Source organism: Pongo abelii, chromosome 6 (genome assembly GCF_028885655.2).
Source record: "Pongo abelii isolate AG06213 chromosome 6, NHGRI_mPonAbe1-v2.0_pri, whole genome shotgun sequence".
Classification (NCBI taxonomy): Eukaryota; Metazoa; Chordata; class Mammalia; order Primates; family Hominidae; genus Pongo; species Pongo abelii.
In genome coordinates, this window is record NC_071991.2 from 119,527,185 (window position 1) to 119,548,091 (window position 20,907).

The 20,907-nt window shown below is 37.1% G+C and overlaps 1 protein-coding gene across 1 annotated transcript; it reads left to right on the plus strand.

Annotated features, from left to right (window-relative positions):
* The first annotated feature begins 20,227 nt into the window (after positions 1 to 20,227).
* LOC100459897 (large ribosomal subunit protein eL31-like) lies at positions 20,228 to 20,653 on the plus strand. The gene has a single exon (XM_054559720.2). The coding sequence runs from the start codon at positions 20,231 to 20,233 to the stop codon at positions 20,606 to 20,608; it is 378 nt and encodes a 125-aa protein (XP_054415695.1). The 5' UTR covers positions 20,228 to 20,230; the 3' UTR covers positions 20,609 to 20,653.
* The last annotated feature ends 254 nt before the right edge of the window (positions 20,654 to 20,907 follow it).

Consider the following 20,907-nt stretch of genomic DNA (forward strand, 5'->3'; position numbering starts at 1 on the left):
TCTTTATAGCAGCATGATTTATAGTCCTTTGGGTATATACCCAGTAAAGGGATGGCTGGGTCAAATGGTATTTCTAGTTCTAGACCCCTGAGGAATCGCCACACTGACTTCCACAATGGTTGAACTAGTTTACAGTCCCACCAACAGTGTAAAAGTGTTCCTATTTCTCCACATCCTCTCCAGCACCTGTTGTTTCCTGACTTTTTAATGATTGTCATTCTGACTGGTGTGAGATGGTATCTCATTGTGGTTTTGATTTGCATTTCTCTGATGGCCAGTGATGATGAGCATTTTTTCATGTGTTTTTTTTGGCTGCATAAATGTCTTCTTTTGAGAAGTGTCTCTTCATGTCCTTCGCCCACTTTTTGATGGGGTTGTTTTTTCTTGTAAATTTGTTTGAGTTCCTTGTAGATTCTGGATATTAGCCCTTTGTCAGATGAGTAGGTTGCAAAAATTTTCTCCCAGTTTGTAGATTGCCTGTTCACTCTGATGGTAGTTTCTTTTGCTGTGCAGAAGCTCTTTAGTTTAATTAGATCCCATTTGTCAATTTTGGCTTTTGTTGCCATTGCTTTTGGTGTTTTAGACATGAAGTCCTTGCACGTGCCTATGTCCTGAATGGTAATGTCTAGGTTTTCTTCTAGGGTTTTTATGGTTTTTGGTCTAACGTTTAAGTCTTTTATCCATCTTGAATTAATTTTTGTATAAGGTGTAAGGACGGGTTCCAGTTTCAGCTTTCTACATATGGCTAACCAGTTTTCCCAGCACCATTTATTAAATAGAGAATCCTTTCCCCATTGCTTGTTTTTCTCAGGTTTGTCAAAGATCAGATAGTTGTAGATATGCAGCGTTATTTCTGAGGGCTCTGTTCTGTTCCATTGGTCTATATCTCTCTTTTGGTACCAGTATCATGCTCTTTTGGTTACTGTAGCCTTGTAGTATAATTTGAAGTCAGGTAGCATGATGCCTCCAGCTTTGTTCTTTTGGCTTAGGATTGACTTGGCAATGCAGGCTCTTTTTTTGGTGCCATATGAACTTTAAAGTAGTTTTTTCCAATTCTGTGAAGAAAGTCATTGGTAGCTTGATGGGGATGGCATTGAATCTGTAAATTACCTTGGGCAGTATGGCCATTTTCACGATATTGATTCTTCCTACCCATGAACATGGAATGTTCTTCCATTTCTTTGTATCCTCTTTTATTTCATTGAGCAGTGGTTTATAGTTCTCCTTGAAGAGGTCCTTCACATCCCTTGTAAGTTGGATTCCTAGGTATTTTATTCTCTTTGAAGCAATTGTGAATGGGAGTTCATGCATGATTTGGCTCTCTGCTTGTCTATTATTGGTGTATAAGAATGCTTGTGATTTTTGTACATTGATTTTGTATCCTGAGACTTTGCTGAAGTTGCTTATCAGCTTAAGGAGATTTTGGGCTAAGACAATGGGGTTTTCTAGATATACAATCATGTCATCTGCAAAGAGGGACAATTTGACTTCCTCTTTTCCTAATTGAATATCCTTTATTTCCTTCTCCTGCCTAATTTCCATGGCCAGAACTTCCAACACTATGTTGAATAGGAGTGGTGAGAGAGGCCATCCCTGTCTTGTGCCAGTTTTCGAAGGGAATGCTTCCAGTTTTTGCCCATTCAGTATGATATTGGCTGTGGATTTGTCATAGATAGCTCTTATTATTTTGAGATACGTCCCATCAATACCTAATTTATTGAGAGTTTTTAGCATGAAGGGTTGTTGAATTTTGTCAAAGGCCTTTTCTGCATCTATTGAGATAATCATGTGGTATTTGTCTTTGGTTCTGTTTACATGCTGGATTACATTTATTGATTTGCGTATATTGAACCAGCCTTGCATCCCAGGAATGAAGCCCACTTGATCATGGTGGATAAGCTTTTTGATGTGCTGCTGGATTCTGTTTGCCAGTATTTTATTGAGGATTTTTGCATCAATGTTCATCAAGGATATTGGTCTAAAATTCTCTTTTTTGATTGTGTCTCTGCCTGGCTTTGGTATCAAGATGATGCTGGCCTCATAAAATGAGTTAGGGAGGATTCCCTCTTTTTCTATTGATTGGAATAGTTTCAGAAGGAATGGTACCAGTTCCTCCTTGTACCTCTGGTAGAATTCAGCTGTGAATCCATCTGGTCCTGGACTCTTTTTGGTTGGTAAGCTATTGATTATTGCCACAATTTCAGCTCCTGTTATTGGTCTATTCAAAGATTCAACTTCTTCCTGATTTAGTCTTGGGACGGTGTATGTGTCAAGGAATTTATCCATTTCTTCTAGATTTTCTAGTTTATTTGTGTAGAGGTGTTTTTAGTATTCTCTGATGGTAGTTTGTATTTCTGTGGGATTGGTGGTAATATCCCCTTTATCATTTTTTATTGTGTCTATTTGATTCTTCTCTCTTTCTTCTTTATTAGTCTTGCTAGCGGTCTATCAATTTTGTTGATCCTTTCATAAAACCAGCTCCTGGATTCATTAATTTTTTGAAGGGATTTTTGTGTCTCTATTTCCTTCAGTTCTGCTCTGATTTTAGTTATTTCTTGCTTTCTGCTAGCTTTTGAATGTGTTTGCTCTTGCTTTTCTAGTTCTTTTAATTGTGAAGTTAGGGTGTCAGTTTTGGATCTTTCCTGCTTTCTCTTGTGGGCATTTAGTGCTATAAATTTCCCTCTACACACTGCTTTGAATGTGTCCCAGAGATTCTGGTATGTTGTGTCTTTGTTCTCATTGGTTTCAAAGAACATCTTTATTTCTGCCTTCATTTCATGATGTACCCAGTAGTCATTCAGGAGCAGGTTGTTCAGTTTCCATGTAGTTGAGTGGTTTTGAGTGAGTTTCTTAATCCTGAGTTCTAGTTTGATTGCATTGTGGTCTGAGAGACAGTTTGTTATAATTTCTGATCTTTTACATTTGCTGAGGAGAGCTTTACTTCCAAGTATGTGGTCAATTTTGGAATACATGTGGTGTGGTGCTGAAAAAATATATATTCTGTGATTTGGGGTGGAGAGTTCTGTAGATGTCTATTAGGTCCGCTTGGTGCAGAGCTGAGTTCAATTCCTGGGTATCCTTGTTAACTTTCTGTCTCATTGATCTGTCTAATGTTGACAGTGGGGTGTTAAAGTCTCCCATTATTATTGTGTGGGAGTCTAAGTCTCTTTGTAGTTCGCTCAGGACTTGCTTTATGAATCTGGGTGCTCCCATATTGGGTGCATATATATTTAGGATAGTTAGCTTTTCTTGTTGAATTGATCCCTTTACCATTACGTAATGGCCTTCTTTGTCTCTTTTGATCTTTGTTGGTTTAAAGTCTGTTTTATCAGAGACTAGGATGGCAACCCCTGCCTTTTTTTGCTTTCCATTTGCTTGGTAGATCTTCCTCCATCCTTTTATTTTGAGCCTATGTGTGTCTCTGCACGTGAGATGGGTTTCCTGAATACAGCACACTGATGGGTCTTGAGTCTTTATCCAGTTTTCCAGTCTGTGTCTTTTAATTGGAGCATTTAGTCCATTTACATTTAAAGTTAATATTGTTATGTGTGAATTTGATCCTGTCATTATGATGTTAGCTGGATATTTTGCTCGTTAGTTGATGCAGTCTCTTCCTAGTCTCGATGGTCTTTACAATTTGGCATGATTTTGCAGTGGCTGGTACTGGTTGTTCCTTTCCATGTTTAGTGCTTCCTTCAGGAGCTCTTTTAGGGCAGGCCTGGTGATGACAAAATCTCTCAGCATTTGCTTGTCTGTAAAGTATTTTATTTCTCCTTCACTTATGAAGCTTAGTTTGGCTGGTTATGAAATTCTGGGTTGAAAATTCTTTTCTTGAAGAATGTTGAATATTGGCCCCCACTCTCTTCTGGCTTGTAGAGTTTCTGCCGAGAGATCCGCTGTTTGTCTGATGGGCTTCCCTTTGTGGGTAACCCAACCTTTCTCTCTGGCTGCCCTTAACATTTTTTCCTTCATTTCAACTTTGGTGAATCTGACAATTATGTGTCTTGGAGTTGCTCTTCTCGAGGAGTATCTTTGTGGCATTCTCTGTATTTCCTGAATCTGAATGTTGGCCTGCCTGCTAGATTGGGGAAGTTCTCCCGGGTAATATCCTGCAGAGTGTTTTCCAACTTGGTTCCATTCTCCCCGTCACTTTCATGTACACCCATCAGACGCAGATTTGGTCTTTTCACATAGTCCCATATTTCTTGGAGGCTTTGTTTGTTTCTTTATTCTTTTTTCTCTAAACTTCCCTTCTTACTTCATTTCATTCATTTCATCTTCCATCACTGATACCCTTTCTTCCAGTTGATCGCATCATCTCCTGAGGCTTCTGCATTCTTCACGTAGTTCTCGAGCCTTGGCTTTCAGCTCCATCAGCTCCTTTAAGCACTTCTCTGTATTGGTTATTCTAGTTATACATTTGTGTAAATTTTTTTCAAAGTTTTCAACTTCTTTGCCTTTGATTTGAATTTCCTCCTGTAGCTCGGAGTAGTTTGATCATCCGAAGCCTTCTTCTCTAAACTTGTCAAAGTCATTCTCCGTCCAGCTTTGTTCTGTTGCTGGTGAGGAGCTGCGTTCCTTTGGAGGAGGAGAGGTGCTCTGCTTTTTAGAGTTTCCAGTTTTTCTGCTCTGTTTTTTCCCCATCTTTGTGGTTTTATCTACTTTTGGTCTTTGATGATGGTGATGTACAGATGGGTTTTTGGTGTGGATGTCCTTTCTGTTTGTTAGTTTTCCTTCTAACAGATAGGACCCTCAGCTGCAGGTCTGTTGGAGTTTGCTAGAGGTCCACTCCAGACCCTGTTTGCCCGGGTACCAGCAGTGGTGGCTGCAGAATAGCGGATTTTCGTGAACTGTGAATACTACTGTCTGATCATTCCCCTGGAAGTTTTGTCTCAGAGGAGTACCCGGCTGTGTGAGGTGTCAGTCTGCCCCTACCGGGGGATGCCTCCCAGTTAGGCTGCTCAGGGGTCAGGGGTCAGGGACCCACTTGAAGAGGCAGTCTACCCGTTCTCAGATCTCCAGCTGCATGCTGGGAGAACCACTGCTCTCTTCAAAGCTGTCAGACAGGGACATTTAAGTCTGCAGAGGTTACTACTGTCTTTTTGTTTGTCTGTGCCCTGCCCCAAGAGGTGGAGCCTACAGAGGCAGGCAGGCCTCCTTGAGCTGTGGTGGGCTCCACCCAGTTCGAGTTTCCCGGCTGCTTTGTTTACCTAAGCGAGCCTGGGCAATGGCGGGCGCCCCTCCCCCAGCCTGGCTGCCGACTTGCTGTTTGATCTCAGACTGCTGTGCTAGCAATCAGCGAGACTCTGTGGGCATAGGACCCTCCAAACCAGGTGCAGGATATAATCTCCTGGTGTGCCGTTTTTTAAGCCCATCAGAAAAGCACAGTATTAGGGTGGGAATGACCCGATTTTCCAGGTGCCGTCTGTCACCCCTTTCTTTGACTAGGAAAGGGAACTCCCTGACCCCTTGCGCTTCCCGAGTGAGGCAATGCCTCACCCTGCTTCGGCTTGCGCATGGTGTGCTGCACCCCCTGTCCTGCACCCACTGTCTGGCACTCCCTAGTGAGATGAACCCGGTACCTCAGATGGAAATGCAGAAATCACCCACCTTCTGCATTGCTCACACTGGGAACTGTAGACCAGAGCTGTTCCTATTCGGCCATCTTGGCTCCAGGCTCGAAAACGGGTCTCAGTTCTAAATTGCCTGCCCAGGCTTTAACATGAAAGAGAATAATTTCTCTATTTCATTTAAACCACAGTTATTACAGGGTCTCTTTCAACAGCCAAACCTATTACCTAACTAACACAAGTCATGACCAGGTAGTCTTGCTAACAGAATATCTCATATTCAATTAAGTGTTTTAAATATATACCATTGTTACTGCACCTGAACGACCAAAAACTTCTGTGAGAAGACCAAAAGTCTATACTTAGTAGAAATTTTCCTTCTTAATTTTAGCATCTACAGAAATGTGCCCCATATGTTGTCCTGTGAATGACTTTCAAAAGTTCAGACTTGTGTAATGCCCTATAAGTTGAATCAAATATTAATTTCTTTGCAATACATATTTTACTTAACATAGTGTAATATAAAGATAATATATGTCTAATGGAGTAGATGTCAAGTATAGTGTTTGGTATTTAGACCTTATAGATTTAGACATCTATAGACCATATAGATGTCAAGTATAGTGTTTGATATTTAGACCTTATAAAAATAAAACTTTTCTAGCTCTTGTCTACCATGTAGGTAACATATTCCCATTTTATAAATAAAGCAATTCCAGAATATGTTTCAATTCTCTTAATTCCATGGTTTTTTCTATATTATCTCATGTTACAGTTAAATTTAATTCCAAATTTATACTATTTTAAAATCATTATTTGTATTTCTGTGAATTGTAGTTTGTTTCAATTTGAAATTGTTTTCCTCACAATTGTGCTTATGCTGCAATTCACAATGATGACACTGGATGGCACCAAATTTTACCTTTTAAAGTTGATTTTCCATTGAAACTAAGACTGTTGCAAAGTAAATATTTAAGTTACAGAACTTACTCAAAAACTGAATACTTTAATCATGTAAACACAAACCCTAATTCCCAAATCAATGATAAAAACCAACATAATTGCACCACATGTTTGTAACTGAAGAAACAAATTATGTGCATAAATGAAGATTACAATTCTAAAGTGCTGACTGAAAGTGTATTGTATGTAATAACATCAATGGGTATTTAAACTTGAAATTGTGTAAACCAAAGGAAAACTATTCAAATACATGAGTCACAGCAAATTCTAGGAAACTTGCAGTATCAAGACAAAGAAAGTAATGCAAATATGCTCCAGTCACAAGATTTCAGGTTGGAGAATATCTAAAGCTTACTGCAAACATCTATTTTCTTGGACAATCTACTCTGAGAGATCACTCTGATGTTTCATGCCCTTGGTGAGTTTTCTAGTCTTGCCATGGTCCATAATTTTCATATCAGTGTGGCCTTCACTTGAAGGTAATAAGCCTTCAAGATCCAGTTGTTCCTGGCTCAGGCTTCCTCTTTCCTCTTCCCTCTGAAGGGAATTTACACATTGAATCCCAAATTGTATATGCTGGCTGATTGTGCATCATAACCAGTCTTTGCACATACTACCACTCAAAAAATAAGTGCACAAGAGAAGGAGGAAAACCAGAAGAGGATAATACAATGGAAGGCAAGATAAGAACCTTATGAGACTACTACTTTCTTCCAATTGAGCAGACCATTAGCTGGGCGTTGTGGCGGATGCCTGTAATCTCAGCTACTGGGAGGCTGAGGCAGGAGAATCGTTTGTGCCCTAGAGGTTGCAGTGAGCACGAGATCGTGCCACAGCACGGCAGCCTGGGCAACAGAGCAAGACTTCGTCTTAAAAACAAACAAACATAAAACAAGCAAGTAGATCAAAAATATTTGTAATTGTCCTTGACTCCTCTGTTTTTCTCACATTGCAGACCCAATCCACTAGCAGAGCTCATTGACTGTCTTCAAACATGTACAGTACATGTCACTTCACTCCACTCCCTCTACTATAACTCCAGTCTAAGCCACAATCACTTCTTGCCTTGGTTATTTCAATGGTGTCATAACTGGTCTTGCTGCTACCACCTTGCTTCCCCCATCCACTGTCAACACAGCTACCACAGTGATCCTGTTAAATGTGATGTATCACTCTGTTGTTCAAAGTCCTTCAATGGCTTTCTCATCTTCATTGGTTGGAAAAAATGTGACTTTTTAGGTTAAATCTTTATATTTCCTTATGGCAAAAATATGCATTGTCATTGTAATGAAATCCATCATTTTTAAAATGGATAATATAGTGAAATTCCCAGGTAACTTTCTCATCCTAGTAAATACTACTGTTGATAGATTGATATGGATACACATTTTATACAAATGGGATTGTAATATAATATTCTTCTGTAAATTCCTTTACTGGCCTAAATTTATATCTTTGGACATTGCTCTATGCCACTATATATATATATATATATATATATATATATATACACACACACTATATATATATACACACTATATATGTATATATATACACTATATATGTGTATATATATACACTACATATATATACACTATATATGTATATATACACTATATATGTATATATACACTATATATGTATATATATACACTATATATACACACTATATATGTATATATATACACTATATATACACACTATATATGTATATATACACACTATATATACACACTATATATGTATATATACACACTATATATACACACTATATATGTATATATATACACTATATATACACACTATATATGTATATATACACACCTATATATAGTGTATATATATACACTATATATGTATATATATATACACTATATATGTATATGTATATATACTATATATATACACACACACACACTTACCTCACTCTTTTTATTATCTGCAGCACAGTGGTTCATTGAATGGTTTTGCCGTGATTTAATTCACCAATATACAATATATGGACATTGGATTTAGTTTAGAAAGATTTTTAACAACAGTACTGCAGTGATCATCACCGCATAAGCCTTTTTTTGTACACATGAGTATATGTCTGTGGGTAAAGTCCTAGAAGTGAAATTACTGGGCCATAGGGTGTAAGAGACATAAATTAGTGTGGTTGCCTTAATTCTCTTAGTTGCCATATCTGTTCTCCAGTCCTTCTTGTAAGGAAAACCTCCTCTTCTTCCCAGTTCTTCTCAGGTTTTACATGGAAATCACAGTGTTTTGATATGCCCCTCGTATCCCCTGGGCATGGCAGAGTTGATTCTCTCCATCCTGTAGATGAGATTAATGAGTCTCAAAGAGCTATGGTAAATTGACAGATTCCACATGTTTAGTGAGTGTATGAAATATAAGTCAAATCAAAGTCCATATGAACACAAAAGTTGCATTCATTATCCTGTGTTGTGCTTTTATACATATATAAATAATTCTGTGAAAACATCTGAATATGGAAGCTAATTGGCTTCTATGGGACTCGGGATCTAGACTCTGGTTAAGTTTGTGCATTTCTGAGCAAGAACAAAGGAGAAAGTCCCCACCCTTGCATCTAAATATTTTGGCTTCACAGTAATACAAATCAATGCTTCCCAATATGTGTACATTTGGATTTTTGTAATAAACCATGGACTGAATATTTTGCATTTCATCTGGATGTTTGGGGGTGGTGGAGAGCAACAGAATGTGATTGAGCACATACAGTGCTCCAAGAGAGATGTTTCTGTTCATTGTGGCATTTGTAATACAAGGAAGAAAAACTGGTAGCAATAGAAACATTCATTTATTTGGGCCAGATAAAGCACTCAGATACTGTTGATATTTATAAACCATAATATAGTTGTAGTGATAAGGCAAAAATAAGGCTGCGAAATTCCTTGTGTTACATGGGACATGTTTCAAGGACAGACGTTTGTTTCTCTGTGGCAAAATTTTCTATTACTCTTCTCTGAAATCACTGTGGTCTGGAGCAACCTTACCCATCCAATTGCCATGTGGTTCTCAAGCAGACAGTATTGCGTGTGGAGCAAACCTAAAAAGTGAGTCAATCTGCCTTCAACACAGCCCCTTTCTTAAGGTATATATATTTCCTGTTATAATAAAACCAACATCAACATGAGATGATGATAAGGATGATGATGATAACAAGAGTTAACATACACTGAGCATCTATAGTTATGCCCAGGCACCATGGTCTATGGCCATAACCTTATCAAATGTTCTTAACATATGAAACAGGTATCATTATTACCCTCATTTTACAGAAGAGAATACAGAGTTCCTAGTAACTGCCCAGGTAAACATAGGATCATGATTCAAATCTAAATCAGCCAGATTCTTAATGCCCTTGTTCTCATAATGCCCTCTTATGTTGCCCCCAAAGAGGCCATAGGCCACAAGGACTTGTCCTTCTCCATGTTCCAGATTTCTCCATGCCTTCCACTTCACTCGGATAGGAATTGGCCAGCTCTGTGCCTTAGCTCTGGGCTGGAAAAGTTTTATTAACTAATCTCATGGTCCAAAATGTATTCAGTTAATAGATTCTAATGTTTGTTTCAAACACAATTATATGTATTTGATATAATTGTCTTGATGTAATGATGTAGTGTCTTGAAGTAAGAAATGCAGCCTTGATGCTGAGGCTTTCAGCTCTGTGGCCAGGAGATATGTCTGGCAGACAGATTTACAATGTCCAAAAGACATTCCCAGTGAGAAGGTAGGAAGCAGGGGGAGAGGAAACAGCAGAAGAAAGCCCCCCTCTGCAGGCCACTTCTACCCCAGGCCTCTTCTTGCCTTGCTGTAACACTGCCCCACTAAATCAATCTCTTACTCCAAGCACTGCACCAAAATCAGCTCTCTTACTCCATATTTTTATTCAATTCCATTTATCTCCTGAACCCCTGGAAATATGTTGGAAGTGTTCAGAAAATATGTTGAAACTTCAGGTTACATGACACAGGCTAGTCATGAATAGGACCTCCCCCTATATTAAAGCTTGAGTTCCTTATAACTGAGGGTCAATGAAACCTCAATCTCCAAGGATTTTTTTTTAATTGTATGGTGCTTATTATCTCCTCCCAGAAGTCCTCTGCAGTTTGTATGCATCTGACTTGGAATAATTCTACCTAGAAAGAGAAATGGACTTTCATATTTCTTGAGGATGGATGCTTTATGTTGCTTTGTAAGCTCCCTCACGTGTTTCTTTAATGTCTGTATTGTATTTCTATATTGTTCAGGATTCTTGATTGAAAATAACTGAAAGACAGTTCAGACTAACTTAAAAAAAAAATAACTCGGAAGTTCAAGGGATGCCAATACAGGTACAACTGAATTCAGGGGCTCCAGTGATGGCATCAGTCTACGTCTCTCCTACCATCTCTCATGTCTGCCACCTACTGTGTTCGCTTCCTTCTCAAGCATTTATTTTTTATGAGACGATCCGAGGGATGAGCAGCTCAGGTTTAAATTCTGCTAGTGTAACAATTCATGGACATTTTTTCCCCAGTAGCTCTAGCAAAAGTTTCAGAATTCCTTGAGCTGTTCTCATGCCCAGATTTGAAGCAATCACAGTAGCTAGAACGTGAACACATCCAAAAGGCCAGGCCTATGACATGTATGCCTGCCTGTGGGCAAACCCCAACGCAGCATATGAATTGAGAGTGGAGTGGTCAAGTCCTCAATAGGTAAGAAAGAATGCTGGACAGGAAGAAAAAAAAATGGACTTTACAATGTTTGTGTCTTAATCAGACTGTAACTTATCAAAAGCAAGGGCTACATCTAATAATATCTATTCCTTGAATAATACCCAAAACAGTGCTATACATAAAAGCTCATAAATAAACTCATATTTACACATTTTCTAGCTTCCTCGATTTAGTGTATTAAAAGTGGCCTTTATCTAGATCAAAAGATACATTGCTTTCCCTTAATAAGTTGCTGTTTAAATTACACTAACATCCTTGAGTAAAAGTCATGTATAAGGCACTATACTCAGTATTGTAATGCATATTATTTCATGTGATAATTAGTCCAATCTTGTGGGTAACTATTGTTATTTATTTCTTCGAAAGAGGAAACTGAGGTTCACAGGGTTAAGTAATTTTCTCAAAGTTTCACAGTTAATAAATGATGAAGCTTGAGGAGCTGTTTGATTCTAATACAGAATTATTTCCACTAGACTGGAGGTGGACATTTAGAGACCACAGACTTGTTTGGACAGAAAAATATGTTAAAATATTGAATTGACATGCTTTCAGGAGCATCATGTAATCACCTATTTATGATAAAAAGCAATCTTCGTTGACTTACCACTGACTTTATCATACATTTATGATACCTGCATGGTGTCCAGAAGCTTTTGAGTTTGGGCCCAGCACAAGAGCACACTTGAATTTAGAGAAAGAAGAAATTATTTGTGCTCTGTTGTCTTGCATGAGTGTGATTTTCTTGCTAAAAGTACAATAACTACACACTTTTGAAAATTACATCTAAATTGCATAGTATTGATGCAGTCACTGACAAAAAGAAAAATATAACAAAATACAGAAGAAAAAAAGATGAATGTATATGATAAAAGTGGCATTCTAATCAGTAGGAAAGGATTGACTATTCAATAAATAGTGTTATCACAACCTGATGATACATTTTGCGGAAAAAAACTAAATTAGATTCTGCTTCACACTATATGCAAAAGTAAACTCTAAAAGAACTAAGATACTAAAAGAAAATATTGAAAATATACTGTTATAATTTGGGGGTGGGGAAGCACTTTGTAAAGAAGTAATGAAAGAACTATAAAAAAAAAGACTGGAATATTTGCCTAGATAAAACAAGGAGCTTTCATTTGTTGGAAAGCATTACAAACCTATAACAAACTATAGCACACAAAGAGTGCTTGTAAAACTGGTGAAATCAGAATTAGTTATGTGGAAGGTACCAACGTCAATTTATTGATTTTGATAGTGTTACCTTAGTTACGCAAGATGTCACCACTGGTGGAAGCTGGGTGAAGTGTGCATGGTATCTCTGTGTATTTTGTGGCACAGCTTACTGTGTATCTGTAATTGTTTCAAAATAAAAAGTTAAAAAATAAAAATAAATGTGTGGGTATTTGCAGAACAATTTTTTAAAACTTGTGTTTAGTTGTGGGACATGATAAATATGTGGGTATCTGTAGAGGAGAAAAGCAAATGAAGAAATGTAATAGTTCCATAAAATAGCATTGCTAAGACAAGCCCAGGTTCTGAAGTCAGCAGAACAGGGATGGAACCCTCATAGTACCTACCACATACAGATTATTACGAGAATTACATGAGCTAACTCACTCATTTAAGCTATAAAGCACTCAACTCAGTACTTGGAAAATAGTAACTATCCAATACATGTTAATTATAATTAAAATTATATTTAGTCATATTTAAATGTATTCTGTAAATGTGAATACCTTCATAATTTTGGATTTTTGTTATAGTTCTGAACCTGGTACAAGTATAAGAATGCAATGACAGCTATTTCAACCTCATTTTTGTACTAGAAAATAATTTATTAAATCCTTCACAGGAAACCATTGGAGCTCTAATTTTCTTCACTCACTAGTTCACAGCATGTTGGAAAGTATATGATGCTATTGGTTATTTACTCTTGGAATTTCATTCACACTGTTCTCAGGAAGTATTGCCAAGGGGAAGAGATGAAAAACAGAATTGTGTATCTTTTTTATCCAGATCTCACTGTTAACTCCATCTCTGAACACTGGTGATATTAAAGACTAAAGTGAGTCGTTATAATGTGATCTTTAAATTACACAATCTTTTTATTAAAAAAGATTATTTACTCAAAAGGCAGTGAGAAGCCCACAGCCCACTGCTATTTATAGCATTTTCTAATACAGGCAAGTTTCTGTCCTAGATAAAAAAATATGAACGGACTAGATATTGGAATGACCAATGAAACCACATGGGCGTGACTGTAACAGAAAACTTGGTAAAGGGTAAAGTCACAATTGCTAAATGTCACTGACCAGTCTCTTGATCATCAAGACATCAGGTATCCTGCAAGCACTGTTTTCAGAATGAAGTACTAAAAGCTAAGATTAGATGAAGATGATCACCAGTGGGTGAAAGATGACATTAATAAAATTTAGGAGGTTTAAAATTCTTCATGCAAGTCCATCAGTTCATCAGCCCAAACTGCTTTACCACTGAATTTTTAAAAACTGGAATTAGAAGTTATATTTTTCTTTAAAACTTTAGATGCAAAAAAATGAACAAGATCTCAAATTAAGGAACGGTCAAACACTACATTAGAGTTCATTGTGAGACAGAATTTTTAAAACTTTTGTCAGGAACACTGGGGAATGCTGAAATGATGAATTTCACGTTGTGTCAAAGAGGACACTTTCCCATAATATCTGAGGCCTGCCGCAAGGGAAGAGGGGCAGGGAGCAGCTCTTTTCCAATAAAAGGAAGGAGTTGCAATGTCTTACCTCTATTATTAATTATCCTGGCATCCTGGCATTTGATATTTGCTATACCTGATTTGTGAAAGTTATTAAAATCTCAAGGAAAACACTATCAATTCCGATTTGAAGTGCCCAAACTTGTCAGTTTATCTGGTTTTATTAAAAACTCAAATCTGTCCCTCAGCTTATTTTCACCCCTCTGTGATTAAGCTGCTCTGGGCACTGTTCCCAGTGCACATCGAAGAATGTCTCTAGACATAAACTACAACTACCATTTATTAATATTGGTCAGGACTCTTCTATCAGTAAGAGTCAGAACTCTGACTCAAACCAGCTTAAAAAATAAAACAAAAGGAATTATATAAATTCATATAATTATTAGTGTCTTAAGAAACTAACGTTCATTTAATCCTGGACCTGCTTTTCCATTCTGTCATTTTAACCTATAAAATTTGATACATTACTTCACTGTTATTTACCAGAATTTTCTATAAAAATATAAGCTAATTATTCATCACTATGGCATATAGTAAGTAACTTATTAATGATAAAAGCTGTATAAAGCAACTACATTGGTTAATGGGGGAAAAAAAAGATGCAGAATAATGGAGCCCCTTAGTCACTTGCCCAACCTAAATTAATCACTTTGGCCCAGGATTGGACACTCTGATTGACTGGGCCTGAATCATGTGCCAAAGTCATGTGCCCCCTCAGATGAAGGGAGAGGGCTGCTAAACAGGCCTTAAAATGTATCTAACTTTAAAAAAAGAAAAGAAAACTAACTAATATGTTTATTGGGCACTTAAAAAAATGTGCCAAGCACATTACTATAATTAGTAAGCATTTTACCTGTAGGATTGCTTTTCATCCTTACATCATTCCCAATAGTTAGTTATTATTCTTTATAGATGATAACTTTGAGAATTAAAGAGTTAAGTAACTTCCCCCGAGGTCTCACTGCCAATGAGTGGAGGTATTGAGACCTAAACCTAGGCGGTCTAAGTCCCTCTTGACTGTTAAACTGTGCTTCTGGCAGCAATGTCACAACCTTCTCTTTGTCTTCTATTATTTGTCTTCGATTATTATTATTTTTATTATTATTATTATTATTATTTGTGACAGAGTCTCATTCCATCACCCAGACTGGAGTGCAGTGGTGCAATCTTGGCTAACTGCAACCTCTGCCTCCCAGTTTCAAGCCGTTCTCATGCCTCAGCCTCCTAAGTATGGGACTACAGGTGAGCACCACCACACCCAACTAATTTTTGTATTTTTAGTAGAGATGGGTTTTCACCATGTTGGCCAGGCTAGTCTCAAATTCCTGACCTCAGGCGATCCACCTGCCTCAGTCTCCCAAAGTTCTAGGATTATAGGCATGAACCACTGCATCTGGCCAGTCTTCTGTTATTTTTGTATATAGTAAACATAAACAGTCCCTTTAGTCTTCAAATGTAATATTTGGTTTTCACCTTTTTCCTATAAAATATGGAAGTAAGTTTGATAATCTGATCTATTGATTGAGAGTATTATGATGACGTGGTTTCTGGGAGCACAATTTACATGAGAGAGGAGACTAAAGCAGTAAGATGTCTAGCAAAGACTAGATCCCTGTGCTTAAGCAAAGAGCACCATGGAGCTGAGTGCTCCCAAGTTCTTGAAGAGAGCAAGACAGGAGAGGCATCCCAACAACAGCAAGTCCCAGTCAGGGGTGAAACAAACAATGATAAGAATGTGGAGGGGTTTTCAATTTCTGATATGATTATTTGCTCAGCACATTCATTCTGGAGCTAAACTAAGAATATTTAAACCCTTGTTCATGTTGTCATCAGCATTATTGCTCAGATTCTGCATGGCAAATCAGCTTTAGTCTTCTTTTTACATCATCTGAGCATCCAAATTAATGACTGCTGAAAACAGAGTCAGTGTAGGGATAACAGCATGCATTTGGGGAATGCAAGAAAAGCTCAGGGCATCATAAATAACACAAGGGTAGGACAAATACATCAAAGATTCCTCGTTTGCAGTTTTTGACCATAACACTAATGGAATAGTCCCTAAGATGACATGTGAAAGGGTTATACCAAACTCTTATCAAACTTTTCCTTCAGATGTTTCCCATATTAACCAGTTCTGAATTGGTATTCCAGAGATAGTAACATATTTTATTAAAAGCTTATATCGAAGCATAAATATTATCCAAGGTACATGCATAATAAGGTGATAAATGACTTCTCCAGAACTTCACTTAAATTAAATTAACATTGAGAGTGGAGTTCTCCTTTTTCAAACGAGTTCCACGCAATCTACTGCTTTCCCCCTGCTGAGAGTGCTAATTTATTTTTCTTTGCTAGAAAACCAGGAGACAGTCTTAAGACTGGGTTTTTTATTTATTAATTTCTTTCATTGATTCTAAGATACTTTAACAACAACTGTGCATCAGTGGATACAGTATTTTCAAGCTATTTAATGTAATGTCAGACAATATGTTTCCTAGTAGAAAGAGAATCCCTTTGGAGTGTTAGGCATTTTGCCTCTCTGTATAAGACTTCAAAATACAAACAGTAGCAATTATTTATCACAGCCTCAGAAGCCTAGTTGTTGGATGGAAGTCTTTGCTCAACAAACAACATGTGCAGAGTAATGTTCATTTTCCAGGTTTTTTACTCAGAAAGCAATTCAAAGTGAGCATGTCCAAGTGAAATATTTATCATTATTAGTAGTTATTTAGGACTTTCCTCTCATTTTTCGAAGCTCTAAAACTCAAGGAGAGAAAAATAAGTACTCCTCTGCTTGTCAAAGGTATTTTATATTATAGCTAGTAAGTACAGACACCCATTAAGTGACTTATCTGTGTCTCCATGACCATCCAATTGTGATTTGTCATCAGCATTCTCTTCCCTCTCATTTTTTCCAAATAGGCATAAGGCAAGACTCCAATCCACAAACTGCTTGTGTTCTAAAAATTAATTTGTAGATAACTACTGCTAGAGCAGGATAACTAGTTGTGTGATTTGGGGCAAATGATTTAGTGTCTCTGAGTTTAATTCTTCGTATACAAAATGGACCTAATTTCTAATTTACAGGATTATTGTGAAGATATAGTAAGATAATGAATATAACATGTTTAGTACACTACCTAGCAAAGAATGAATGTGAGATGGAATATAACCCACAATGCTCAATTTGAGCCATATAAAAATTGAAACCAAATGTTAAATGTGCTAATATCATACCTTGGAGTCAAGAATATGCAGGTCATTTTTTCAAGTAAGTTTCTTATTGAGAAATACATATAGTAAAACACACAAGTCATAAATGTAACTCAATAACCACACGTAGCTCAATAGCTCAATAAATTCTTTAAATATAAACACACCCGCATAACCAAATCAAGAACTAGAAGCAGTTTTCCAGAAGCCCACTCCCTTGTTCTTTCTCCCAGTCACTACCACCTTCTTAAAGGTAATCAGTATTCTGACTTCTGAATTAATTGTTTAATTTTAGTATCTCTGAGTTGGAATGATCTTGAGCACCTTATTATAGGCTTATTGACCATTTGGATATCCTCTTTCGTGAAGTACCTGTTTAACTTATTTGTTCAATTGTCTATTAGTTGATCATTTTCTCATTGATTTGTAGATTTGTTTTGTTTTGGTTTGAGATGGAGTCTCCTTCTGTTACCCAGGCTGGAGTGCAGTGGTGCGATCTCAGGTCACTGCAACCTCCACCTCCCGGGTTCAAGTGATTCTCTTGCCTCAGCCACCCAAACAGCTGGGATTACAGGTGCACGCCACCACGCCTGGCTAACTTTTGGATTTTTACTAGAGACAGGGTTTTACCATGTTGGCCATGGTTGGCCAGGCTGGTCTCAAACTCTTGACCTCAGGTGTTCTGCCCACCTCGGCTTCTCAAAGTGCTGGGATTACAGGAGTGAGCCACCACACCTGGCTATTTTTTAAATATGTTGTACTTTGGATGTCTTTATCAGACATATGGAAGTAAATTTTTTCCCTCTGAACCTTGTCTTTTACTTCCTTAATGTCTTTTTTAAATAAATAGAAGTTCTTGATTTTAATGTGGTCTAGTTTACCAATTTTTTCATTTTTATGTACAAGCCACATGAGTGACAACATTAGAAACAAACAACAGATTGAAACAATTAAGGGCTTCATAGGTTAAGATATGTGAGACATAATTACTAGATGGAAAATACTTAAAAAATAGGCCAGGGGTGGTGACTCATGACTGTAATCCCAGCACTTTGGGAGGACATGGTGGGAGGATTGCTTGAGCCAAGGAGTTCAAGACCAGCCTGGACAATAAAGCAAGATCCCATCTCTACAAAAAAAGTTAAAAATTAGCTGGGCATGATGATGGTAGTCCCAGCTACTTGGGAGGCTGAGGTGGGAGGATCACTTGAGCTCAGGAGTTATAGGCTGCAGTGAGTCATGGCCACACCCCTACACTCCAGCCTGGGCAACAGAGTGTGCCCATCTCTTAAAAAAATAAAATAAAATTTGAGACTATTTGAAACTTATTTTTAAATGGAAATTAGGTGCATAAAACTGGCTTAACCATGACCCTTGAATTATGACATAGTAGAGTCATTTACCCAAGAGTGTCCTGTTTTATTTTATCTTTAAAATATAATGAACACTTGGAAATTCATTACCAAACTTCAGCTCATCACCAAACCTGAGAACTTAAAATATTAACAGTTAACTTAAACATTTACCAATAAGAACAACAACAATAATAATAATACCTCAGGGGATTGGTTAGCAACATATCAAACACATTTGACAGAGAATTAAAGAATCAAAGGAGAGAGCAGATTCCAAGACAATGAGAAAGAATAAGGAAAATATAAAAGGAAATTTAAGAGATAAGAAATTTCAAATATGGTGGCCTAAATGCAGTCTAAGAAAAAGACAATAGAGAATATGGAGAAAAGGTGATGACTCACCAAGAGGTAATTACATTTTTTTCAGAACTGATAAAGGATATCAAGCATCGTATTTTAAAAACCCAATAAAACCAAAGCCAATTGTATAGAAATTCATACCTAAAATGTTATAATGAAACTGAGAACAAGAAGATTGAACCACATATTTTTTTCTTTTTTTAAAAAAAAAATTTTTAGAGACAAGTTCTCACACTGCCACCCAGGCTGAAGCGTAGTGGTGGTATCATACCTCAACCGATTCTTCCACCTCAGCCTCCAGAGTAGCTGGGATTACAAGCACAGACCACCATGCCTGGCCTGAACATTTTCAACTGAAAGCTGTGTAATTGTCAAACAGCTAGGGAGGAAGAACAGATGAATAAACTAGCAGTAACAATGGATGCTGGAGAACAATAGAATAATATATGCAGAGTTTATTGAGAAAAAAAATACAACCTGGATTTGTAGAAACCTCAGAAGTTTCTCAAAAAAATGCCTGCCCCTGGTCTCATCTTTGTGGGAAGATAAAGAAAAAATGAGCACATAGTGACAGATCTCCACTAGGGAAATTCCTAAAGATGTAACTCAGGAGGAAGGAAAAGAAGCCCAGAAAAGAAGATTTGAATGCAAGAAGGAAAGAAAATTGAAAAAAATATATAATTGTAGATAAATCTAAGGAAGTATTGATTAGAATTAAGATGTGATTAGAATTAAGATCCTGGTTTCAAATGGGGATTAGGAATTAATTAATTTTGGACTTTGTTAAAAGTACACTATAAAATTTTAAAGGTATTAACCAATAAAATAGAAATAAGATATATAACTTCCAAATTAGTAGAGAAAAAATATGTGATAAAAAAACCCAAAAGCAAAATAAGCCAAAGGGAAAGAAAAAAAGAAAAATAAATGAGACAAATATAAAGCAAAAAGTTATGTGGTAGAAACCGGTAAAATATTTCAGTACTATACAGGCAAAAAATAACAACAAAAGACAACCTGGATAGCTGTTCTAATAATCAGACAACCTGGACAGCTGTTTTAGTATCAGCTCTTTTAATTTAAGACAAAAGAAAAGCTTTATTTGTGATTTATTTTTTTAAAAATCACTATGTAAAGATGAGAAGTTCAATTAATGAAGGTGGTTTAAACATTTAACTTTGTATACATATAGTTAAATAGCTTCAAAATCCTCATGGAAAAGGTAATTAAAACTATAATAAGAAATAGACAGCTTTTCAACTTTGACCAGGGAGAATGGCTCCCGCAAAGAAGGGTGGCCAGAAGAAAAAGGGCCATTCTGCCATCAACGAGGTGGTGACCCGAGAATACACCATCAATATTCACAAGGGCATCCATGGAGTGGGCTTCAAGAAGCGTGGCCCTTGGGAAACCAAAGAGATTCGGCAAGTTGCCATGAAGGAGATGGGAACTCCAGATGTGCGCATTGATACCAGGTGCAACAAAGCGGTCTGGACCAAAGGAATAAGGTGTGACCCATACCGCATCCGTGTGTGGTTGTCCAGAAAACGTAATGAGGTTGAAGATTCACCAAATAAGCTCTATATTTTGGTTACCTACACACCTGTTACCACTTTCACAAATCTACAGACAGTCAATGTGGATGAGAACTAATCGCTGATCATCAAATACATCAAATAAAGTTATAAAATTGCAAAAAAAAAAGAGAGAGGAAATGGACAATCACCGTTAAAGTGAGAGATGTCAACACAGCTCTCTCTGTTATTGAAAGGCCAATGGATAGAAAAGATTTGAACAATGAAATAGGCTATACATGTACAGAACCCTCCACCTAAAACATAGAGAATGCAAAGTCTTCTCTAGCACATAGGAAACAATTTAAAAAAAAATGGCCACAAGCAAGGTTTTTGACTTTTAAGTCAAAAAAACTTAAAAAATTGGTATCAGACTAT

Coding starts and splice junctions, on each gene's coding strand:
- LOC100459897 (XM_054559720.2), top strand. CDS start 20,231: ATGGCTCCCGCAAAGAAGGGTGGCCAGAAGAAAAAGGGCCATTCTGCC.